This window comes from Paroedura picta, chromosome 2 (genome assembly GCF_049243985.1).
Source record: "Paroedura picta isolate Pp20150507F chromosome 2, Ppicta_v3.0, whole genome shotgun sequence".
In the NCBI taxonomy this organism is placed as follows: Eukaryota; Metazoa; Chordata; class Lepidosauria; order Squamata; family Gekkonidae; genus Paroedura; species Paroedura picta.
Genome location: NC_135370.1, coordinates 43,788,379 through 43,814,620, shown reverse-complemented (window position 1 = coordinate 43,814,620; position 26,242 = coordinate 43,788,379). Strand labels below are relative to the sequence as shown.

The 26,242-nt window shown below is 39.2% G+C and overlaps 1 protein-coding gene across 17 annotated transcripts in view; it reads right to left on the bottom strand.

Annotated features, from left to right (window-relative positions):
- The window catches only part of BAZ2B (bromodomain adjacent to zinc finger domain 2B), a 260,648-nt gene that overhangs the window by 54,201 nt on the left and 180,205 nt on the right, over positions 1–26,242 (bottom strand). For 5 of the 17 annotated variants that reach the window (XM_077319933.1, XM_077319942.1, XM_077319946.1 and 2 more), the window contains 13 exons: positions 24,581–25,199; positions 23,305–23,601; positions 20,904–20,964; positions 20,048–20,156; positions 19,649–19,750; positions 10,600–10,810; positions 6,570–6,662; positions 6,382–6,443; positions 4,079–4,144; positions 3,013–3,078; positions 1,863–1,907; positions 1,578–1,610; positions 263–328 (listed from right to left, as the gene is read on the bottom strand). In XM_077319933.1, the coding sequence (XP_077176048.1) occupies positions 263–328; positions 1,578–1,610; positions 1,863–1,907; positions 3,013–3,078; positions 4,079–4,144; positions 6,382–6,443; positions 6,570–6,662; positions 10,600–10,810; positions 19,649–19,750; positions 20,048–20,156; positions 20,904–20,964; positions 23,305–23,601; positions 24,581–25,199 (1,830 nt within the window). The remainder of the gene's footprint in view (positions 1–262; positions 329–1,577; positions 1,611–1,862; positions 1,908–3,012; positions 3,079–4,078; positions 4,145–6,381; positions 6,444–6,569; positions 6,663–10,599; positions 10,811–19,648; positions 19,751–20,047; positions 20,157–20,903; positions 20,965–23,304; positions 23,602–24,580; positions 25,200–26,242) is intronic. The other 12 variants (XM_077319943.1, XM_077319948.1, XM_077319950.1 and 9 more) reach the window with 8 other exon arrangements.

Sequence of the window (26,242 nt, the reverse complement as noted above, 5' to 3'; positions counted from 1 at the left end):
TGCCAGTTTCCATAATCAATAAATGAAGATCAGCCGACAACAGATAATATAAAATTTGTGGGGGAAATTGTATTCACCAGGTAAAATGTAAGAGTTTGGAATTGCCTGGCATGGGGTATGAATGGGATTTCAAATTCCAATCTATTTTTGTTACCTGAACTGTACTTATTAATTCTGATGATAAAACAGAATTAGCTGTATGATATAAGCCTTCTTTTCAAAGAGAAAACACGTGACCAAGTTTCAGGGGTTTTGTACTCACCTCTGCTTTTTTACGGGCATCCATGGCTTTCATTAGCATCATATGCTGCCTTCTCCTTTCTCGCTCCTATTAGAGCAGATAAAATTAGAACAAAGATCTACTAATCCAAGCCAGAATCGCTTAAACAAAATTATTCCAAAGCTCAACAGGACATGTTTAGCATTAATAGACAAGTCAAGGTGTATGCTAAATAAAGGGCAAGAATAGCCAAGTCTGTGCATGTTTTAGTTCAGGTTTAGAAAGCAAATACAAGAACAACTGAAAGCAAAAAGGTAAAGCGATGAACATGGAGACAGTGTAAAACAGAAGCATACAGATTTACTTATGGTCAGTTGTGAGGCTCCTTCAGAAGCTGGCAGAACAAAAAGCATAATGGTTGGCTGGAACAGGTCAGTTACCTTACATCTGCTATAACAGAAAGCTGGCAAATTACTCATTGAGTGGCCAATTGAATAGAAGTGGATCGTTTGGGAAATGATCAAAAGTATTTTTTAAAATAATTTTTTAAAGATCATTTTGACCACATGTCGGTTTTAAATTTCTCTCTTCGTATAAAATTCAGTATGCGGCCAATGGATTAACCTAAACTTGTCAGTCTTAAAAACAAAACAAAACTAGTTTCAGGTAAACTAGCCAGAGTTCATACACAAAGGAAGATGGGCCTCTTTACTGGTACCTGTCCTTTCGCCAAAGCCACAGAAGCTGCACCATAGATCAGGTTTTATATTGAGTGAGTCTTGGACTATAGCAAAATGCACAAGGGAGTAGAAACTAAAATTTCAGACCGAAATAATGTGGATTTATTTTTTAAATATACTGAAAAAGACAGCACACTCAATTCTGCAACCATTTTAAGAAACTAACATGGTCCCAATTGTTGAAGCAATTATATATATATAAATATATAATGAAGATGTTTTTTTGAAAAGATTAAAATGAAACACATTGAATAGGATTTACAGGATGCACAGCCAAAGTTGCCTGGTGAGTAAATAACCTGTGATAGGTTAAGCGCGTACATTTTTTGGCAGGTAAGACTAATTTATCCCTGATTTAGTACAGCTTGATGTCAAGGCAATGGCCTCATGTACGTTTTTGTTGGGGTCAATTTATAATAAGTTTGAGATAAGTTGTGCCTCCCCCCCCCCTCCCTTTTTACAGACAAGACAAGCAGATGTATGCAATGCACTGTGCTGGAAAGCCATGCAGCAGTATGTAATATGACAGCAGCCAGTGCTACATTTTATGCATCGCTATGACAACCATATCACAACCAAATCACAATGCGGTGTTAGATGTACGAAAATAAACATACCCATACCATATCTAGTCTATGCCTCTCCAACTCCTGGTAGAAAGAGTTGGCACAATATTATGAAACAGAAATCACAGAGTAAAAAGAAAAAGAAAAAAAACACTTTATAATTTCCCCCAAAAGACCCCCAATTCCAAAGCAAGGCAATATATAAAATGAAGAGCAATATTAAGCAGCAGTTCAAAAAAAAATTTGTAAAGGAAGATATTCCCACCCCCCTTCAAATATTTTAGGCATAAGTTTAAAACAGCATTTATTATTTCCCGTGAAGCTGAGTGTACCAACCTGATGTTTCAGTAGAACTGCTTGTTGTCTTCTCATTTCCTTTTCCTTAAAGATATGAAAAAAAGCAAATCAAAAGGAGGACTATTTTTCCCCTCTGCTGTGCAAGGCAGATGTACATAAGATAAAATCTAGGGGCTTCCTTGTTCTTTAGTTCTTACTGTTGAAACTTCCCTAACAAACTAGAGCACTGTGCTGGATAGGATGAAAACAGAATGAATAGAAGATGCATAGAAATGAATGTCCAGATCATGGGAAGGTCAGGACTGAGACAACATGCTTTCCAAATCCTGCAGGTATGTCATAAACTCTGTACTACGCAGCAACAAGCATGTTTCGTGTTCTGTATAAAAGCCAAGCGGTTTTATCCTCTCCCAAATCCTAAAAGCAACAACTTGAGCCAGGATCCAAAGAGCCCTTGCATGTGCTGAAGGATCGCTTCAGCTCACTCAGGGAAGGTCACCCAGGGGTACATCTTGGCATATATAATGCGGCACTAGAAGGTTTCGTAGCCTTAAAAAAAATGCAACTTCACAGGGTTTGCATAGAGGAATAGGGAAGAATGGAGGAATAAGTAATTAATACCTATATGGAATACTGCACTGTGCACAGCTGCCCTTTGGATCCTGCCTTTGATCAAGCAATGGATCTGCTTTCCATGACAATATTTAAGACAAGGATATGTGTGCCCTACAATGATTTCAGGACATTAAAAAAAACCTGAACACCTAATTCTAAAAAAGTGACAATTTTTTAGGGGTTATTACATACACACCTCAAACATACCAGTAAGTACAAATAACGGATATGCACAAATAACAGATATGTACACACCAGCATGTATCCTACCTTATGCTGATGCAACATCCACAAGGATAAGCAACCTTTCTCCAGCCTCAGGGGCCTTTCACCAACTTAAGTGGCTCTTCTCTTGGAAGAAGAGCCACTTAAGTCGGAAGGAAGGCTGGAAGAAGATTACAACTATGCTCAGTGGAGTGGTAGGATGCAAGCCACTAAATAAATGTTTTTTTTAATCCATTTTTGTTTTTCCACAATGTAACACACTATCCCATTGGTCATGTGTATTGTCAATCAGCTTTTCATGTTTGGAAGATTTTTAAAAACCAATACTCCGATACTCATCTAAACTAACCTTTATTCGTTTCTCGGCCTCCAATAATTTGGCATTTGCTGCTTCTTCTTTCTTTTTCTTTTTTGCCTGTGCATGCAAAACAGGTCTCAAGGTCATGCAACAGCACCACAGACAACTGGAAAGTAATCTCAGACTAGAAATAAAAGCTTCATGCCTCACAAGGTGCAAAACAATACCACATATCATGTGTAAGTTATAACAGATTTCTTCCTCAGTATATTATTTTTTTGTTAGTGTGTGTGTTTTGGGGTGGTCATGTAAGAAAATATAATTTAACAAAATGTTACTGGCAATAACTGAGCTTTTAAACTTTTTTTCTTTGTCTAAAACACAAGCTAGGACAATTAGTGATTTGTACTTTTTAATTGAGGTGAAGATACTTAATCAGCTGGGCACAATTTCAAGATCTTAATTAAAGCCAACACTATGAATCCACTTATCAGCACTTTATCAGAACAACATTTCTCTTTGCTTAATTTATTAAAACTACTGATATAACAACTGAGACTAAAAAGAAATCTGTTGCCAGACAGATCAGAAATGAAGATCTGAAACAGAAATCTAAATTTAAATATCCTCCAACTTAACTATACATGGCATGGATCCAGTATACAAACCAACTGTTTACAGTGTGAAGACTCACAAAGTGTAAACATGCACATTCTTTAAAGTTGGAATCATGCTGTTCAAATGTCAACTTGAAAAAGATGTTCCTAGTTCTTATTACTCTGATGACAATTCAGTCAAACATTTAAATATTTCTCTTTACTCCACCTGTAATTTGGCTTCCCTAAAGTTACATAGGTTTCTCATATCTGAATAAAACTCCATCTTACAATACAGTGTGTATGTCTGTATACACACACATATGTACCTCCACAACATAAAATTGGTGAATTGGCCACTGCCAAATGGTTTTACATGAGCTATGAAGGTAAGAACACACAAGACGTACAGGGATCCCTACGAATTTGAGACTGTAGGACACTCTGATTATGATTCCTGTCATAGTTCTCCCATCGTTCATTTTTCCCCTGTTACAAGCTCGTTCAAAAAATATATATACCTCTAAAATTTGCTGAGCCCGAAGTTCTTTCTCCATTCTGATTTGCTGGATCCTCTTTATCTTTTCCTACAAAAGAAAAGCTTCCAATTGTTTTAAGCAGCAATATTACCAAATCCAATTCCACCCTCGCACACAGACACACACAGCCTACTGCTAGGGTGGCCAGCTCTGGGTTGGGAAATATCTAGATACTTGAGGGTGGGGTTTAGGGAAGAAGAGGTACTCCTCAGGAAGGTACACTGCCATAGTCCAAAGTAGACATTTGCTCCAGGTCTCCAGGTCTGTTTGGTGATCAACTGTAACACCTAGACTGATTATGCACGACATCATCCATGTCAGGCTGCTGCAGGGTCCTTACAGCAGGGTGGCATTCCTCGCTGCTTCCTGCATATGCACAGGGGAGGGCATCCCCTGGCATAAGCATGCTGCCCTGGCATAGCATAGAAGCGCACACAACACTGGGGTTGGAAGAGGCCAGTGCACTGCATGGCAGCGGGGGGGAGGAGCAGGGGTCACCCACTGCACAATGGCTGGGGAGCAGCATGTTACTCTCCTGACAAGGTGGGAGTGGGGGAACACCCCATCCAACTCCGTGGTTCTGCAGAGCTGACCAGGCCATGTGGTGTCCCTGCAGGGACACCATAGTTCGGGTGTGGATTATGCACGGGGCTGGTGCCAGAGGGCTGCGAATGGCACCCGCGATATCAAGGAGGGCTGTAGATGGCGCCCACGGTATCAAGGAGAACACGGGACTTCCCTCAGTTGCATACTGCGGGCTATAGTTTTTTAAACCAGGGATTAGCCTGCTGCCGCCACCCCCGACTACCTGCCCCATGCATAATCGGTCCAAGAGATCTTCTACCCACTTGGAGGTTGGCAACCCTGCCTACAGCAGATTGTTTGGCCTTGCACACAGATACATTCAGTTGTGGCAAAAAGCTCCACTTTTTGCCAAAAATGTAATAACTTCACATTGTATCTGATTTCAGCTAAGGAAGTCAGCAGCAACTATTTCATATGCCATAAGTAAATAGAGCAATGGCAAGCTCTGCATCACCCACCTGCATCACAAAGAATACAACAAATGCATAAATTTTCATGAGATAAGGATCTTCCTGCTCCAAATAGCTGAGCACCTTACAGGCAATATGATTGCTGTGGCACTGACAGTAAAGTCAGAAGCACAGCTACACTCTCCTACAACGGTTGAAACAAATGGGCTTGGAAGAATGGAACTCTGCTTAAGCTTGCTCTATGAGACCCTGCAAGAGTTGTGGACAAAGCCAGCTTTTTCACTCTATCTTGCCCCATTCCTCTCCTCTCTACCCACCTGACATTTCTCTTGTCTATGCAGATTGCATGATCCAACCCAATACTCTCTTTAGCTGTACAACCTTTTTGCATCAGAGGAAAAGCTGGTTGGATCCAGCCCAAAGTTATTACAGGAAAACTCCAGAAGGTAAGGAAAATACAATCAGTGGTCCAGAATGCAGCCCATAGACTCTAAAGTGCTGAGCACTAGTCTGATAAGAAGTGTAATCGACTCCTCAGTGCAATCTACTGCTGCAGAATAAGCCCTGGGATTCATGCTCTGCTTCATCACAGTAAATGTATCGTTCAACTTCCTCTGCTAACACAGTTTACTAAATGTCTCATTTCCCTATTGCTCATGCCTCTTCCTGGATGAAGTCAAAGTGATGAACTATTTTGTGTACCTACCTTACTGAAGAGCTAGATTCAAGTCCAGTAGCACCTCAGAGGCCAACAAGATTGTCGGAGTGTAAGCTTTTGAAAGGCCAAGCTCCCTCCAACCAAATCCAATGATGGGAGTTTGGACCCTTGTAAACTTAATCCCCCATAATCCTGTAGGAATCTAAAGTACTACAGGAACTCGAATCTAGCTCTTCTACTGCAGTCTGGAATAAGCACTGGAAATTCTGCAGACCAACATAGCTCCCCTCCTAAAACCACCTTGAGCCTCTGATTAAACATCCCAGACCTTCCAGTTCAGCATAATGTACGATTAATGGCTTAATATATGTAACACAACAATAAATACTAGAGCAGCCATTTTTTGACTGGTTCCCCTCCTTCTGTTCTTTTCAACCGTAGCTTGATCTGCAGATGTTATCTGGGGACACTGCTTTTCTCCAAGATGCAACTGACCAGTTTGAATATTGAGCACAGGGACAGATAAGATCTCCCCCCCCCCCGCTTACTTGGCAACTATTAAGGTGCACATAAACCATCCGCGTGCTAGACCTGGTTATGCTTATGGCAGACGCATAAAAGATATGAATTACCTGCTGTTTCATTATCTTGATTTGCTCTTTTTGTTTCCTTTTTTCTTCAGCAGCCATAATAGCTAGGAATGAGGCAAGGGTAAAACCGTCAGCAGTAAGTAAGTGCTGGAGAGCGGAAACCTAATACCTACGAATTTAAACATTCACCCCGGAGGGGGCTATTGTTTTGCGCAAGTTTTACTATTTACCTTGCTGTTTTTTTGCTTCTTTGGCAGCTCGGGCTTGTTCTTGCTTCTGAAGTTTCCGCAAAAGCTTGATTTGTGCTGCTTGCCTAGCGATTTCTGTAACACAAAGCGGGAACACCATGAGAATATCGCTTATTAGTACAAGGTCATCCCAGCACCTTGCGGATGCATCAGAGGAATAACAGAGTCAAGGTAGAGATGCCTGGCCTTGCATATTTTTTTCTTAACAATTCTGACTTAAGGATTTCCTGTCCCTGCCATGTGGCATTTTTATGAAGACCAACCACAAAAAATTATAAACCCTGTAGAAGCTTTCAATTTACCCAGGACAGTTTGCCTCTTCAATTCGCAGGTGATGTAGCAATCCTGTAAGATTTTCAAGGTAAGAGAGGAATAGAGGTGGTTTGTCATCGCCTTCCTCTCCGCAGCAACCCTGGCTTTCCTTGGTGGTCTCCCATCCAAACATATACCAGGGCTAACACTGCTTACCAGCCACAAACTGGCAAGATCGGGCTAGCCTGGGCTAGCCAGGTTTGTGTGCTTTTTGTCATACTGGATATTTAAAACTCTGCAGATGTCCTCGATAAAATTGGTATTGTTTTTTTAAATCATGTTTTTAAATATGTTAATTTTGGCCATTTTGAGTGACCATGCTTCAGAGAAATGGGATGGAAACCATTTAAGCAAATAAATACAGTACTTTGTAGAATCAAACATTTTAACTCAGATGATGGGCTGGTCATACACAGGCTTTTTGTGAGGATAAAATGGAGAAGAAGAGACAATACACGGGGCTTTAGGTCCCCAGTTGGGGAGAAGGGCATAAATGAAGTCACTACAAACAGGCCAATGAATATAATCTAGGCATTGTTTTTGTTACGTTGGGTTCAGATACAGAGAGGGAACAGTCAGTATTAATGTTGAAAAGTAATCAAACCATTTTCACATTTTGGTTTTCTGAGCAGAGAAGTATAAAATAGCATTTGGCAAAGACAGCCCTCCCTAAATTAATATCCCCTCTACTATAGTGCCACTTACTGGGCTACATTGCTCCAGTGTAATAAGGACATGATATGAACCCACCTGAGTTCATCTAGACCAGTGGTCCCCAACCCCCAGTCCGGGGACTGGTACCAGTCCGTGGATCAGTCAGTACTGGGCCGCAGCTTCTCCTCGTCCTCCTCCCCAGCTGCTGCCTTGGGGGCTGCCCTGCCACTGGCTCACCTTTGGTGCTTTCTGGTAGCCACCATGGCTGGGGTTCCCCCTCGGCGTGGCACTGTGTGGCTGCTGCTGGCAGCACCTGCCAGTGGGCGGCGGGAAGTCAGGGGCGCCGGTGGGAAAGCAAGTGGAGCATGGACTCAGGCGGCAGCAATGTCCCTTGGCAAAAGACTACCCCCCCACGGGCCTGAGTAAAATTGTCAAGCATTGACCAGTCCCAGGTCAATGATAAAAAGTCCCAGGTGATAAAAAGATTGGGGACCACTGATCTAGACCATTTATTTATGGTTTGCATTAGTAGCCTATTCTTCCTCCTTAGGAAATCAGGTCTGTGTGCACAGTTGTCATCTTAATTTCATAGTCACAACTACCTTGTGAGGAATGCTAGGTGAAACCAGTATGGTTGTCCCAATGAGTTTTATGGTAGCCAGCACCAATTTGAACGTGGGTCTCTACAAGGCCAATCTAATCACTCCCGCACATCACACCACTATTTTCTGCTGCTTGAGGTCTTTTAACTGCATAGATTGGGGATCGAAACTGGGCCATTCATATGCCAAGCCTGTGCTATCACACTGAGCTATGGGGCCTCCCAGCAAAGCAGCTGCACTTTCTGCAAAAGCAACAGTGTGCAGCAACAGTTGTGAAACCCACAGCTATACACATCACACTTGGACATGGCACAGCAGAATCTCAAGTGCAAGACAAGTTATTTTACAGTATTCCCCCCACCCAAATTATTGGCAAAACATTTATGCCACAGATGCACACTCTTTGGAACTAAACATATGTGCCAGTTTTCAGAATCAGGAGCCATTGAATTAGAATTTCCAGAAGGTTGGCGTGTTGTCTGAAGCATGTGCCAAGTGCTGGGTAATTATCCTTCTCACATAAGTGTTAGGAGCTTGAACTCAGCTCTGTAATGTTTATCACATCATGAGGCACATATGTAAATACACACAGCAGAAATGCTGATGAAAACTATATCTCTTCTTTAAAAAAAATCCATCATACCAAAAACTCAAATTCCAAGATGAGAAGATACAGTTGCTTTCGTCTCTTAACTGATCCACGGAAATTCTCTCAATTAAGGTAATCAAATCCAGTAGTGTAATAGAAATTTCAATTCAGCACTGATAAGGAAAGCACTTTTTTTCCAGTTTTTTAGACTGCCAGTAATTCTGCTTGCTACCCATTTGTCCCCCTGTAGGAGGCAATTATTTCTAATGGTTTAGTATATTATTAAGCTTCTTCATTATCATTTTCAAATTGAAGTTTTGTGCCAGGGCTTGCAAGTTTTAATGATGATTCCTTAGAACAAAGTGTGAGCCCTCATCTAGGCAAGCATTTACACCATGGTCATGTAAATATCTACATATAGATTATCCAAGTGTCTCATAAACCCCCCAGGTAAATTGCCACATGAATAGTTTCTGAAATGCCTTAAATTTTTGGAAGAGCTTAATATAACACAAGTGAAATGAGCCTTGAAGTCCTCTGAGAAATAAAATATTGTTAACTTGAAGACTCTCAGGCCAAACTACCAACATAAATGGAAAATCCTCAAGATAGTAGAATCATCTATCAAATACTTTATAATTGGCTACATGCCCTAATGACGAACCAAAACTGGTGTGTGTAGGTCAATGGTATCTAAGTCATGTGACACTACATTTCTTTAACTAGAACATGGTAGAAAAGAATTTTCATATTTGTACAGCTAATATATGTATCAGAAATAAGAACAAGAGTAGTAAGACATCTACATTACCTCTACTGAAGCTTATCTTTTGGGGGTGACTGCAAAAAGGGATTTATATACAGTATCAAAGAGTCTCATGATATCTTAAACACTAACAAATTTATTGAGGGCATAAGCTTTTGGAGCCAGAATCCATTTTAACAGATGAGTAAATGTTCGCATAGGAACTGAATCACATCAAATGTGTGCTTAAGAGGAAAAAAAAGGAATAAAGATGGCTGAACTAATAATAGTAGAGAAAGGGACTATTATATTAAAGTACTTAGCATCGACTATTTTGAGAAGGACATAAAAGCATATGAGTCTAATTTAAATGACAAAACTGGGGCCTTGAACAGCTGAAACACACACACATATCCTTTCTCAGTGAATGCTAGATGTACCCAGAAGCACAGACCAGAGAACAATACAGATTTCTAAAGATCAATATATGACTAGAGTTTTCATATCCTCCCTCTCTTCTGAATCATGCAAATGTGTAAGGAATGTTAAAATGTGAAGGTATATGGGTATTAAAATACAAAGAATGGGTTGCCAGGATGCAACTTGGAGATTCTTATTGCCTCTTCAATAGCTCTGAAGCATGAAAGAAGCTGCAACAGAGACTTCTTCCGCTCTACACCATCCTCCGTTCCCTCCAGCCAGAGGAAAGAAACCTTAGCAGGCAAAGGGAGGAAAGCATAAGAGGCTACAAGAGGCAGGAGAAAAACTGAGGAAGATGGGCGGTTATAAGCAAGGAAACAGGAAGAGGAAGAAGTTGCTGCAACGGCAGCAAGAACCACCCATCAGGGATGGAGTCCAAGAGTCAGGGGAGAACTTCAAAGAAAGCAGAATTCTTGAGCTATAACGAAGAAATCTCCAGAAACAATGGAGAAAAGTTGATATTCTAGGACCTGGCAATTCTTAAATAGAAGATTAAAAAAAATAATTATTATGATCATTTTATCAGTGGTATGCGACAAAGACTTGCCTTTTGAAACTGTAGAATCAATATTCAATTCATACTTTTTAACCCAACTGGGGGTGGGGGGAGAGCTATAATGGAGCCCTTACCTTGGGCTTGTAACTTCCTCAACAGTTTAGCATCTGTGTTTTCAAGGAACTCGGCACTACCAACGTTTGGAGGCCGACCTTTGCGACGCCTCATTTTTGACTCCTCTTTAGCACGCTGCCTTTCTGGATTTGGTGGTCGTCCTCTACGTCCTTCCATAGCTCTGATACGGGGAAAGACTTCATCTTCTTTCAGTAAACACCACTGCATCCCCTTGTAACCAATATATTTCACAGAAAGGCATTATTGACATAAAATGGACAATTAAAAGGTGCAACAATACATCATAAATACACTGAAGCATATGCCTACATATCTGTAAATATTAGTGCTGCAAGCTTAAAGTGATAACTGGTCAGACAGGAATCTTTCCATTATTAACAGATATTGGATCAAAGGGCACAAAGACATACTGTCTCCCTTATTGTGTTGCATTTTAGGAAAAGAAGTTTAATTCTCTATGTCCAGGTTCCAACACAAATCAACTGGTATTTTGTATTCCTGAGTGCAATCTTTATAGATGTTTTTGTAGATGAAATCATTAAAAAGGTCTTTTAAATGTAGATATATAATACTAAAGGAAGGTTCCTTTAATCTTTTGAACTGTAGCATTTAAACTGTAATATGGAAATTTAAATATTACAGATGTCTAAATGTGTTGGAAATTGAAATTCTTAAACGTAGTTACAACTTTCAAAGTTAAACATCACCTGACCAACAAGAAAATACAATTTTTTTCAGTTTCCTCAAAATGATCTTTGGTGAAAAATGAATTTAATTATTTTCTTGCATCTTTAATCACTTGACATTACCTAGAAAATATAAATACAATACAGCAGATAAATATAACTCCTGTATATTGATAAAACTTGTTACATTTATTTTAAATTTGCAAGGTCAATTTTATAAACCTCATGCTACTTTTATCAATCTCTCCTACTTAACAATTATTTTCTGTGAGCTGATGTTTAAGGAATTTTAGATGTTTTCTTTGAACCTCAGAACAAAATTTGCTTAATGATCAGCTATTATATAAATGCTAGCTTAAATTATTTGCTTGTATGTCAATATTCTGTTGTATACGACTAGGCTTTGACAGCTCTGGGAGGGTTTCCTAAATGAATAAGTGTTTTGTTATATATTTTTTTTAATTGCTAAATATTTACAGGGTGATATGACCTTATATGGTCATGTCAACCATTTCTCCCCCTTCCCCAATGGGCCTAGAGGGTATAGAAAGGGGAAGGTCCCAGGTGGTGTACACAGCTATGCTTCCCAACCGTATTCTGCACCATCGTACCACTTCTGGGATTTATTGAAGCCTGAAAAATGTTTCAGGGGTTTCTCAATGGTAAAAAAGTTGAGAAAGGCTGTATTAGACTCTGCGTTACCTAATATCTCCATTTGAAAGGTAACATTTAGACAGGAAAAAATCTTTATTAGTGATCCATAAAGTAAGTGAATACCAAATCCATAGGTCAGCAAAATGAAAATATATTATATATTCTCCATGAAATCATCTGTTTCTCAGGAGCATACATAATATATGCTACATAATTTAGAATAGAGAAGGAGGACATTCAAAATTTCCAAAGTATTCTATGTACATCTCTGACATCAGTTAAGAGTACAGTTTTATAGGAACTGCACTAAAATCCTTTGTTTCTGTTTCTGTATTATTTAACAATACATAATTGTCATCTACTGAGATTAACTCTCACCTACTATTCAAAACACATGCACCTTATAATAAAGTTTTAAATTTGTTATAATCCCCTCTTTAACCTTCTGCATTATTCCATGCTGTGGAAACTTCAGGTCGTCACTGAATGTAACTAAATCTTCTTAAATCTTGCTATGTGGCATATGTACTCTTTCATCACAAATTCCTGACTTTTAGGCACTGCCTTTAGTCATAAAAGCTCATTTCATTTTAATTTTCACAGGAAGACATTTTCAATATGTGTCTTTATCTAAATAGGTTAAGAACCTAAAAGGTTGAGCAGCAGCAGAATATTATTAAATATTAAAATACAAATAGTGATTTCAATACATATGCACATATAAAACTTAAAAACATCAACATGTATCAAGCACTATTTCACAAACCCAAAATATTCTGACACATGGATAAATGGCAAGAAACATTTCATGAGACATATGAGAATACACTCAGGCTCAGAGAGGACTTTGCACTTTGCAGAATAAATTATACACACACACACACACATATATATATATACATACATACATACACACATACATACATACACATACATACATACACACACACATCCATGTGTCAAAATGTTATGGATTTATACAATAGCTTGATATATGTTGATGTTTTAAAGTTTCATATATGCATATGTATTGAAATAAATATTTGCATTTTAATATTTAATACATATTCTGCTGCTACTCAACCTTTTAGTTTCCTAGCTTGTGTACACAGGTTGGGTTACTTTGTTCCCTTTTTTGTTGTTTCATTTATTTAAATAGACACAGCAGTCAAATATATCTTTGTTGTTAAAGAAATGGGTCTTGATAGATGTTGTATATAACTGTAGTTAAGGAAAAATGCACATAACCTCTAGTTGTTTCTGGGCATGCACATATTCCTTCTTGCTCTGAACATCATCATCACAAATAAATAAAATTCTGGTTACCCATGACATATGAATACAAGTGCTTGGGTTAACTGGAACATACCAACTCACTAGGATTCCAAAACTGGATTAAGGCTTAGTGCAAACTAACTCTGATTAACCTGTGCACCTAGATTTGTCCATCATAGGAATCAGAATTAATGTTATGCTGTGACTCTTGGTATGAGAAGGGAGGTGAAGAAGAAACAAGCAATGTTTCTGTATGAGACAGGCAACAACCCAGGGAAAGACATAATTGCTTAATTTATGGCAATTAACTATATTTTCTTTGTTTTTGTTCTTTTATAACTCCATAATCTGCCTTGACTCTCAGAGCTAAAGGCAAATGACAAATGAAGTTAATTAATTCATTAATAATTCAGAGAAAAAATAAGAAAAGGGGCTTGCAGGAAATATATTTAGGCAGTATGAGTCAGGAGTAGAACACAGGTACCAGATCCCCAGCCGAGGTGAGTATCCCCTGCTAAGGGGCCCTGCCCCCCAACTGCTGATGAGCTTGCCAGCAGGAGACATTAGTAAGAAGTTATATGCCAAGTTGCTGTTGTAGCACAGGAAACGATGTCATTACAACATTAACTTCCTGGTGACCCTCTGATATTTTGACAAAATCTCTATGGTAGAAGCCAGTTACAACATAGTATTTTTGCCCTAATTCCAGGTTGTCACCTGGAAGTTGCTGACATGATGATGTCACTTCCTGTGTGATGCTGGCAATGTCATCTAAGCATTTTTCTTTCTAATGGTAAATCCCTCCATCCCCCACCAGTTGGCAGAGGAACCTGGCAACCATAGGGTACAGAAAGAGATAAATTCAAGTGGATAGCTCTGTTGGTCTGAAGTAGTATAACAAAATTTGAGTACAATGGCACTTTTAAGACCAACCAAGATTTATTCAAGGCATGAGCTTTCATATGCATGCACACTTCCTCAGACAGACGTAATAAGAGTACAGACACAGTTAAGGGCAGAAATATGGAATACTTTAAAAATAGGGGACAATGCACATAAACTACTAATTGACTCAGAAAGACATTCAGAAGCAACTTAATTCATGAGATATTTTGATTCACTTTTGTTAGTATTCTGTTGATAGAACTGACAACATGAAGAACTACAGTACAGCAGTTAGAGTGCTGGACTGGAATCTGGGAAATGCAGGTTCAAATCACCAGTCTGCTATACAAGCTTCCTGGGTGACCCTAGGCCAGTCACTCTCTCTCAGCTTAAGCTATCTCACAATTGGGAGAATAAAATAGAGGAGGCAAAAACAGTTATCAGCTGAGGAGAAACACGGGGCACTGATATCTAAACGAATGCATGACTGACTGGACAATGATATTTTAATTTAGATTTTTGAATAACACTATTTGAAATGTTTGGATCACAATCTACAGTCAAATGATTCTGGCTATTTATCATAAATTTTACAGAAATTTGTTGGATTAATTGCGATAAAACGTCATTTTGTAAAGGCCTATGGCTATAAACGAATTCTACTAGTAGTAATGCCATAAAATGTACTTATAATTCAGGCAGAAAGGTAAATATATCTTATTTTCTTAACTAACAGTTTATACACAAGATAGTGTGATGTGTCTTGTCTTCAAGAGAACTATGAGGAACAGAAAGGAAATTAAAGCACAGTGATAAAAAAAAATTGCCTGAAAAGATAAAATTAATAACAAAATATTTTATCATTTAGTTACCACAGCATTCTGCTGTATCAACTCTCAAGGTGTCTCACAAAGACAAACATAAAATACAATGTCTAATAGTGTGATGTTGATTAAAAAATCAATCTTTAAAATTCTGCATAAACAACAGTCAAATTCCCTCAAAAGACTTCTGGTACAAATGTGCATTAAAAGCAATAAAAGAGGGGTCATAATTGTTTTAAAAGGCATAAAAAAAGCATTAATGTTGCCCATGCCAATTCTACTCATGCACAACGAAAATGCTAGAAGATTTGGTAGGAATGCATATTCCTCATTTACACTCAAAATTGCACAAGCCAATTCTTGAGGTGAACAGTATCAGATCTGACCACTGAAAAGCTAAACGATGTATAATTACAACCAGGATGTCTTTCCTTTCCTTTTACATTTTAAGCTCCTTTGATCCAATGATCTTGAGCAGTGGATAAGAAGATTTTATTGCTTTAAGGAAAAATATGGCGGAGAGATACATGGCTACTGCCAGCATAGTCCTTGGATTCCTATCTGCCAACAGATATGAGGCTTTTTGTTTTTCAATGCAGCATACAGTAATTTAATTAAAGCAGGGGGCAATCCACAGTTCATGATAAAAGTTGTAAAAAGGGCATTCCAATAGCATGTGAGGCAAGGAATTGACCTTTTTCAGATCACACTGGCAAAGCCTATCTGTGTAAGGTAAATTACAGTATCTCCCATGCAGGACTGCTGAAGAGGCAGTGTTTAAACATTTGAGCAAAGAACTGTTAGGTATGTGGCATAGGCTGGGATGGTTGGAGTTTGAAGAACATAAAAAAAAACTGGGAGGAGCATACGCTTTGAGCTCATAGAACTGAACTGAAGTAATCTACGTCCTCTATGGGTTTCAAAGGTTATCAGTGATAAAGACCAAGGGCCATTCCGCACATCGAACAAAACAGCGTTATGCCAGCCCAATGGAGTAATACTATTAAAAACCCAGCTGGGACGTTGGATGCTGACGACATCGTGTAAAACGCCAAAAACTAGTGTCAGCAAAAGGTAAACCTTTCACTATATTTTCCAAGTGCAGAATGGCCCCACATATTGTTATTGCTTCACACATAGTAATAGTGTAGGGGATTTGCAAATACAAATAACATACATGAAAACATTATAAAAAAACACATTTATACTTATTAGTATAAGAATTATTTCAATTATATTAAAAAGATAAAGCTGCAACTTTGATATAATATATTGCGGTGGTCAATAATGTTTTTCAAAGCATACTTATGACAGTAAAAAACAAAAGTTGTCCTGACACTGAAGAATTACTTACCTTTATTGAGCACTCTCCAGGATTCAATATCCTGCATAGCTCTACACTCACTAATGCAACAATGTCTGTGCTCTTGAAGGTTCTTAAATGTCTTCTAACTCCACCCCAAATAGAATAACAAATTTAGAGCTAACTCTCTGAATAATCAGATGGCTTGTCTTCTTTGCCTGGCTAGGACTAATCTCAGTTTGCCCTTCACAGAATCTAACCAAAGATGTAACAAGAACTAGACAGTACAAATCAGGGACAGTAAAACTGCATCCCTCTAGATGTTCATGGACTACAATTCCCATGAGCAACTGGGAATTGTAGTCCATGAACATCTGGAGGGCCGCAGTTTGACTACCCCTGGTATAAATGGTATGGAGGCTCCATAACTTGTTTATGTTACCAGTACATATGTCCACTTCTAATACATGTGAAGTGCCTTCTATAACAGTATGGAACAGAATAAAACAAAGCAATAAAGAACAATGATGAAGGACAAACACAGTTTTACATCAGAAGCCCTCCATGCCCAACACATGACCAATAACCACCAGCAGAAGAAAAAAGACAGCAACACAGCCCTATCAGCAAAGGAATTACACAGCAAAAATGTTCAGTAACAGAGCAGCTAAAGCTTGTTGGAACAAGGTTGCCATGCACACAATTTCTAAAGACTGTTAAGAGCCAGCATGGTGCAGTGAAGAGTGTGTCATATTACATGTTGATGTAGCACTCTCACTAAAGCCATGTGATAGATCACAGAGTAAATCTTGATTTTACAAGAGATTCAGGACTGTACGTTGCTTCACGGACTGAGAGATGTTGAAAGAAATAATCAAAAGGAAAAAAGGGAAAAAAAGAACTTTACATAATTATGACAATCTAGATCAGGGCTTTGGCTTGGATTCTAGGAACCATGAATGAAATATAGCTCACAGAAAGGATTTTTGCAGCCTTCCCCTTCCCATAGGAGTTCCCTAAAAAAACTGCTATCTAGGCCATCTAGTCCAACCCCCTGCTAAAAGCAGAACCAGCCTAATTCGTGTAAGAGTTCGTGCATACAAGAGAGAAAAAGGGCAATTCCCAACAAGTCTTCCTTCCAGTTGCAGTTCATACCATGCAATTCTCAAGCCCTCCAAATCTAAGGAGTAGCGTTGGAGAGAATTGGGGGTTCCAGCATTAAGTGGAAGGAAAAAAATAATTCCATTGCATATATAGTTCTGATTACTCAAATATTTGAGTATATTCTACACTACAAACTTATACTGGAATACCTATCGGCCATCCACCTCATCCTTATTTTTACCAAACATTTGCCGAACAATGACTTGGCTCATGCCTGCAATTTCTACACATGGAATGGTTTCTGTCCATAGAACCTCAATTTCCCCCTTCCACAGCAGCTTGAAATCTCCCCAAATCCTGTTCCTCGGATATGGGGGATCCCCATGAATAGCTTGTGGGGAAATCAAAGAGTTGCATGGGAAAGGGGAATAAGTGAAAAATCAATCCAGTCTTTGACAAGGTAGACATTTTAGGTGGAATCCAACCCAATGATCAAACATTGCAGAACCAAACTGCAATGTCTAGGATTTCTTGGATCAATCTGTGACTGTAAAAACAGAACAAAGCCAATATATCAAGTAGTTATACCCTGAAGGAAATCATTAATTATATATCGGTTTCAGTAAGATAGCTTCTCTTACAAAATCTGGGGATTTTTGTTTCAGGAGTCTTCTCAGAATTTTTCCTTAGAGATATACAGTCTTCTTCCCAGAACCATCTTACCCATTAGTCCCTGAGTAAATATAACGACAACTGCAGAAGTTCTGTTAGATACTCCAAGACTTACTTCTCCTACCCAGTAGATGAAGTGGTAAAACTGTTTTGGTTTGTTACAAATCCTTTCTGACATGGCAGTGAGAATATGTGCTGTTTGTGAGACCTACGTCTTAAGTTTCAGTTTTAAAAGTTTTAAGTTTTAAAAATATGATATAGGTCCCCGCTTTCTGTGATTCAGCCTTTGAAATAATGAGCATAATCCTCTAGCTACTGTATAAAAAATGAATACAGTTCCATTTGCAAAACATTATGCATTATTTCATATTTTTGTAGGCAGTATGGGTAGGATATAAAAGCTTCCACAAGGAAAGTTTTGGGGAATATTTGATCATATCTACATACACTTATTTTTTAACTGTGGCAACCATTAAACACACACACACACAGCCAAACAAAGACCATCTTATAGGAATAATCTCAACAGCAACTGACTTTGAGAAGGATCTGAAGATGTAAAGGCACATCTAAGATAAGTAAAGGTTCTAGCTAAAGAAACTAAATTTTAATACATACTCAGATAAGAAAGGAAATTAATAAAATAATGTGAGCCTCTGTTCAAAATCCTACTAATGCTTATTCTGTAGAGTTTACTCTCAAGAATGTGCTCTTAGAGTTGCACTGTATGTAGCAAAAAGAATAGAAATTGGGACTCTCACAGCTATAACATAATACAAATATTCCCCCTCCCTAAAAAACTCATAAACATTTATCATATTCTCCCAAGGGCTGATAGTTTTTTTTTAAATCTCAGTTATGTATATGGGATTCCATAATACATTCTCTGCACAAAACAAATATTTCTATGTTTGACTGTATATTTCAGCAAATGCCACAAAGACAATAGAATGAAAAAAATCTATGATATATGAACACAACTACCTATGACTGCTACATATATAAAAGGAGAATAAAGTGCATCTAAGAAATATTTAAATGATTATACTGTATTTGCTGGCATATAAAACTGGGAGTATAAGACGACCCCCCAACATTTCCACTCAAAATATAGAGTTTGTGATGTACCCAGCCCGTCCCCGCATCTCCCTGTGACCGGCACTATTGCGCAAGTGTGCATGCGCGAGCTCTGCGTAGACAAGGGGCAGGCTGGAGTGCCGCTGCTTCCTGCCGAGCAGAACGGGCCGGTCACGCCGAAAAGGCTGGCATCCCTGTCTCGCTGCAGATACGCTGATGACCCACCATGGGAAAAAAGTAGTCTTATACGCCAGCAAATACAGTACTTAATTTCAAAGGCCCATAATATTAGATGACTGCAGCTTCCAATCTGACTGTGAGAGGTTCTGAACACCTGGCACATGCTTCTGAAACCACTGGGGTTGTGCAGGTTTTCAGCACGCTTGCATGGGGAGATGTTCAGTCACTCTTGATCTCTACCGTAAAGTCAAGTGTACGACTGTAAGAATGAACCAGCTAACAATAGCAATGCTCCAGAGTGTAGTAAATATATATATATATATTTTAACTTAGATTTATGATACTACTCCTCGGATCAAAGACTTTACTTTTTTTAAAAAGCGGATACCTGCGGTCCATCTCTGGCTTCATAGAAGTCACCCACTCCTATTTTTGCACTGAAGCTGAAATTGTCCCTTGAGATATCCATTATTCCATTTCTGCTGAGATACTGAAAAAATCACATATTTTTCCACTTCAGCTTTTTAGTCATTACAACCCAGCTTTGATGTACAGCTAATATTAGAGAAGTCAAATGTTTTTTTTTTTTTTGCATATTCTGGCAAGGGGAATATGAATTTACAAGAGGTCAATTTAGAGGCAGGTTAAGGTACATTAGCCTCACATCAGAGGACATTTTGCATCAAGGAATTTTTACTGGAGGAAAAAGTTCATTTTATAAAAGAAATAAAAATAACCCTGTATGCATGCTTAATAACTACCAGGCGGTATAACATTTAAAATATACCTTCACTACTTCAGGGTACTGCCGTAGCTTCTTTCCACACGGTGCGTAATACGCTACTTCTCCTTGAAGGCGGCCACCAAAGTTCCTTATTCTCGTTTCTCTTTGCCAGCTACAGTAAAATACAGTTATAGGTAAAGAGACATATCCTAGCTTGTTTGCTAACCACAAGCAGAGCTCTGCTCATGGAACTCTCCCTGATCTCAGACAGAGGTAGGTCTTTCCCGGCTTCTGCAGCCTGAGATATTGTAACTGGAGAGGATAAGAGTTAAACCTGGGACCTTCTGCTCTATCTCAGAGCCACACTTCTCCTCTTCATTCCTCCTCTGCAAATGCCCCCTCCAGCCTTCCTGGCTACAGCCGAGCGGGGAAATACCTGAAGATTTTGGGGTGGAATGTGGGGACGGGAGAGATCTCAGCAGGGTAATATTCCACCCTCCAAAACAGCCACTTTCTCCAGGGGGACTGATCTGCAGGTCCATTGTAATACCAAGTGATCTGCAGGCTTCACCTTAAATCTGTGTTTCCCAAATCTAGTGGATTCCTGCCCTCAGTGCTGACAAAAAATAGAACTCTCTATATCTCATTAAGTATTGTAGTTAACTTTTGATCCTGATTCAGACCTACAATGCTATTTCAAAGTCTTCGCCTTATAGAGCAGGGGTAGTCAACCTGTGGTCCTCCAGATGTTCATGGACTATAATTCCCATGAGCTCCTGCCTGCATTTGCTGGCAGGACCTCATGGGAACTGTAGTCCATGAACATCTGGAGGACCACAGGTTGACTACCCCTGTAGAGGATAAACACACTTCAGACAACCAGTTGCTAACATTTAACACAAAGATTCATTTTACATACCCGTATTCCAGAGGAATGTGCAATTCTCGCTCATCTGTTACTCTTCGCCTTTTTGAAGTACCTTGAACAGAATGTATTGATTTTTAGAGAGGAGAAAACAGAAATTATAATTGCACAATCACCTCTTGCCATTTTAGACCACATAATTTCACCTTCTCTTATATCCTTTCTTCTATTTACTTGTTTATCTGCTTCTTTTACCCAGCTGAAATGATAGAGGAACGTGCAAGGTATGTGTTTGCAATCTCTGACGGCCAGGACAAAAGTCATAATTAAAACCTCCCTCGGTGACTTGCTGTCTCTCTCACAAAAACTCAAGCAGGAATATGAAGAAATGGAATTTGATTTTAAAAGAAGAGGCAGCTTCAACAGTGCTTTTGTAAGCTTGATTCAGTTATCACACAAAAAACACCGTTCATTTTACGTATAGTTTAGGAAGCTTATGCATAGTCACTTAGATCGCAGTTTGCCTTCTCAAATGCTTCTCTTTTGTCTGGGAGGGTGTCCTGAGAGAACCACCAAAAACATCAGTCTTCAGAACTCAAGTGAAACCATAGTTAATAAACCAGCTTCAGGCCCTGGCTTGTCAGCCCCTATCTCACTATACTTAAGTAGTCTGCATGTAGACGAACAACCACCCTGAACATTGTTAGTTAAAATAAGCTATGGTTGTGTAGTGCCTGAGTCAAGCCGTAGATTGCATCTGCACTTCCAAATATTAAAAACTGCCATGAATCAGATGCAAAAAGAATAACACAGGAAATCTTATAACGTGGTAGGGTACCACTGGTTTCATATCAGTTCTTCATTAAATCTGAGCAAACAAGTTATATTTTTCTCACTCTAAGAAGCGTGCCTGGCTAGAACACTAAAAGAACTTGCTTGTAAGTAAAGCTATATATTTACAGATAATGCTGTGATCCTCAGCAGGTCTATAGCCAAGGCAACTCAGTATGCATGTGGCTTATTGGATAACTGTCATGACATGAAGCATATTATTGATTTTGAGAACTTTTTGCACAACTAATGCACTTTTTTGGGTCTGTTTCCTTTTCTCCACTCAAAGCTCCAACCCAACAGTGAGCTCCCCCTCCCTGGCAGTCTTTTAGCAGCAACTGGACAGGTACTTATCCTGGATGCTTTAGGCTGATCTTGCATTGAACACAGGGTTGGATTAGACTCTATGACTCTATTATTCTATTCTATCTGAATGCTCCCTGCTCCCCCACCCACATCGTAACAAAAAGTCACATGTACAGAACTGGTCAATTCACATTCAATGTACAGTAAGGTCTAGTAATAAATTACAACTCTCTAGTGCAAACCCTAAATTTTAAAAAATCCTAATCTAAAGAAGTAGAATTTTTCCTAATCTGCAGTTAGTAGGAAAATCAAAGCTTTGTGAATTCTGAATAGTCATTAAAAAAAATCAAAGCTACATGGATATGTGGAATTTAATCTGATATGGTTTTGTGGGTAAAATTTTGTAGGCTATTTTGCAAGATTGTCAATAGTGTAAATTGGAGGAAGGGGTGTCAAGGCTGTGGAGACCATTTTCCTTAAACAGATAGCAGCTATCAGGAACTAATGTCCCAAGCACTTCCAGGCCCTGATTCAGATTGGGACTATGATGCAGGTGGGGACTTCAGGTCCTCCATGCCATTTCCCAGGTTTAAAATGACCCCATGGAGTGTGATTTACCCCTTGGGGAATACATGTGCTTTGCAGGCTAGTCCACATGTCTAGTTTGGTCTTATTTTTAAAGTTTACTCCATGTTTACTTAAAATAACTTGTTCTCTTGCAAATTCAGCCACTAGCATTACTTTTGCTGAAGGTCATTGTCTGTAGCAGCAGTAACAAGCAGAGAATAACAACTCAAAGCATCACTGCTCAGCTTTTACCTAAAAAAGAAGCCAGTTGAAAGGCTGAAAAGCAGAGAGAAAAACAGAGCTTAACATATCATTAGAAGGGGGAGCATAATAGCATCCACCCATGGGTTGGGTGGGGGCGGAGCTTCTGCACAGAGGGTCTGCCCATTGTCACCCCACCTTTCTCCTTTAAGTCAGGGCATTTCCCCCCTCTGCTTTGGTTTAACAGAGCTCCACGTTAGGAGAATGATGTTAGGTGGAAACTCCTCCCACAAGTGAGGGTATGCTGTATTCCAACAAATACCCCCATGCAGAAGCAACCCTAAATATTTTTTTTTGCCTGTATGATCCTAGCACAGAGATCAATGTGTGATTGAGAAAAAGGAACTTAATGCCCCAACTTAAATGTAACAAAATAAACTGAAAGTTGGAGGTTAAATCCTGAGAAGAACTGAACAAGTGCCCTCCCTTTTTAGATTTCGACAAAGCCTCTCTGATAACCGCGTTTTGTTAGATAAAATCATTGCAATACCACAGTGTGTGCTTGGCGTAAGCGGAGGAGGAGGAGTGCCCACAAAGACGGGTGAAGGGGACTTGGGGCATAACGCTGCAGGAGCAGAACTTGGGGTCTTTGCTACTTGGAGGTTAAGTGGAGTCGAGCAAGCGGCAAGATTGATGGAAGAGCTTTTGGCAGAGGAAGCTGTTTTGTTCAGTTTCACTGCAGACTTTTCTCCCTCTGTGTCGGTTTCAGATTCATCTGGGTCTTTATCATCTTCCTCATCTCCTTCAGATCCTTCAGTGTCAGAACCTTCTGAGTTGCTATCGGATTCTTTGGGAAAACAGAGAGCACCATGAATTAAGAAATCCCAAAGCATAAGAAGGAAGAATCTATGGATGTTGGCCATCAATTGGTTTCACATTCTAATCATTACTGTGTATTTTTGGAACAGTGACAAATTGCTCCTGCAATTCATTTGGGATGAATTTTCTGTCCTTCAAATTCTTGGTATCTGGCTTCCTCAATCTGACATCCAAGTAACTGGACTCAACCCACAAACCAGGTATTGTGGCCTCCCAAAATGTTTAAGATTGCTTCTATTTTGTTTTACATCCCAGGTAAGCAGCAAAACTCTGAAACGCACTGAGCTCCGCATGAGCCATCATATGTGGCTTGTCATTTCATAATTTGTTCAGACCAGTTTTGAGTTTTAATAACTCTACAGTTCTTTTGCTGCCGGGGACTGCACAAAAACTGAACCTAGGGCAAAGTATACTAGCCTTCACTCTCATAAGCATGAACACAACCCCACTTTTGTTTAAACTTTAAATTTAGGGTTCTAAGTTTGATTCTGCACTGTTTTCCATCAGAATGATACCATCGAGCACAAATGCATACAAATAAATCAATTCTCTCCCCATTATGGCTGCCACAGACTTTTTATGTACTTAGCTTTAGAAATAACATTGTAGGTCATTTTAACACTAAAATATTTTAACTCTCCATCCCCCCCTCCCACCCTCCCATATCTACTTCTTCTCAAAGACTTGGAAGCCCTTGGCATGATCTAACTGTAGCAGGAATAGCAATACTTCAAGCAAGTGAGCCTATTATGCCATTTTATGCTGACCCATCAATTAATCACTGTGTAGTTCTTATCCCATAAGTTACAATTGTCATAGGAACCAGGACAGAACAATAGTTCCCTGCATTATTACTCATGGCATCTGAAGGAGGAAAGAGATGGATGGATGCATTTGGAAGGCAGCAAGACATGCATTTAACACCATTTCTTTAAACTTCAAGAAACCTGATTGACTGTCATCCGAATCCTCATCTTCATCTTCATCGTCTTCATCCTCCTCATCGTCGTCGTCGTCATCCTCATCATTTGAGTCTTCGGAATCTTTGCTGCTGAGAATGTCTGAATCCGGTCCTCTGAACTGTTGGACTAACGATTTTGTGGAAGGATGGTTGTGTTGTGTTTTTACCGATGTTATCGCATTATTGCTGACAGCCTTTTCCTTTGCTGGACCGGGTAATACAGGAGAGGTAGAAGACATAACAGGTGTCCGGTTGCTTGGTGTCTTTTTTCCACACGTGCTTAAATTTACTGGTGAGGAAAAGGTGACATTGCTGGAAGTAGGTACGTTTTCATTAGCCTTGGGCTGAGATTTGGATTTCGTGGTAAGTGCTAGTGGAGCCTCCTGAATGACGCTCTGAATAACTCCATTGGGTTGATGGTTACCTAAAAGTGCATTGGTCAGGAAAGGATTAGAATGGTTGTTTTCTACAGACGTGTGTTTCTGATGAGCTGGTGATGAACTAGTTGGCTTTGGATTTGATACTGTTGTGACAACCTTCTTTAGGTTCTTGGATGATTCATGTTGTTTCTTTAGCTGTGCTGGGAATGCTTGTTTGTACTGTTCCTGCAGAAACACAAAGACAACCAAAGATATAACCAGACATCAAGGCAGATAACCTTATCAGTCTGCCAGTCTATTTTAAATAGATGGGAAAGCAGATAGGTACCTATCCAGTTCATTAAGCAGCTTTGCCCCTTCTAAATTAAGATAACTAACACTGCCTTGATTAATATAGGAAGAAAGAGACATAAAGGAACTAATCCAGGATTGACGCTTGATAGGGTTGTTGTGGGTAGCAAAGAAAACTGATTATGCTTTTTATCATTCTGGAAGGTCACTGCAGAAGGAATGGTGGAGGGCCTTTGCTATATATGCAGAAGAAAGGATAAGGGGATATACCAACCATTAGCTACTGAGGGGAGGCTTCTAATGTCCGACCTCTGATAAAATTAACTTCATAAGGAAAAGAACAAAGCCATGCTGGTGTTCTTCAGGTATTTATTATGAAGGAAGAAAGATCAAGAGGCTGCAGCCCTACCCGTGCTTACCTGGAAGGAGCGCCCACTGTAATTATTGGGATTCACTTCTGTATAGACTGGGTTTAGCAGTGGGGTGAAAATAAAATATCATAAGCATTATAAGAGGTATAATGTAACCTCTAACCGGTTAAATGCTGCTATAGTGTTTCAATCTCTTCTCCTATATTATGTCTATTCTGTAAACCTGGCAATTCAAACCTTTGTTCACAAATCTCCAATGAATACACGCCGCAGGAAACCATGGGAAACCACATTAATTCACCACACTTAAATTAGAATACATGGATTACTGACTTCAAACTTTTTGTTAAACAAAAAGCATTCGTTACTAAACGTCAGCCATTAAGTATATTTACTGAAAATCGTAAAACATGTATGAACCATGCTAGCATTCCACTGTCTGCACAAGCACTTCACCTTCTATTCAAAAATCTAAAAGGTGTATCAACACACAATGTCACCATGCCACCCAGTTCTCCTTGACTATTAATATGAAACTTGCACTACTTTGATGCAAGCATAAGTGGTATAGTACAGCTCTGCTCACTCTTTGGATTATCTCAAGGG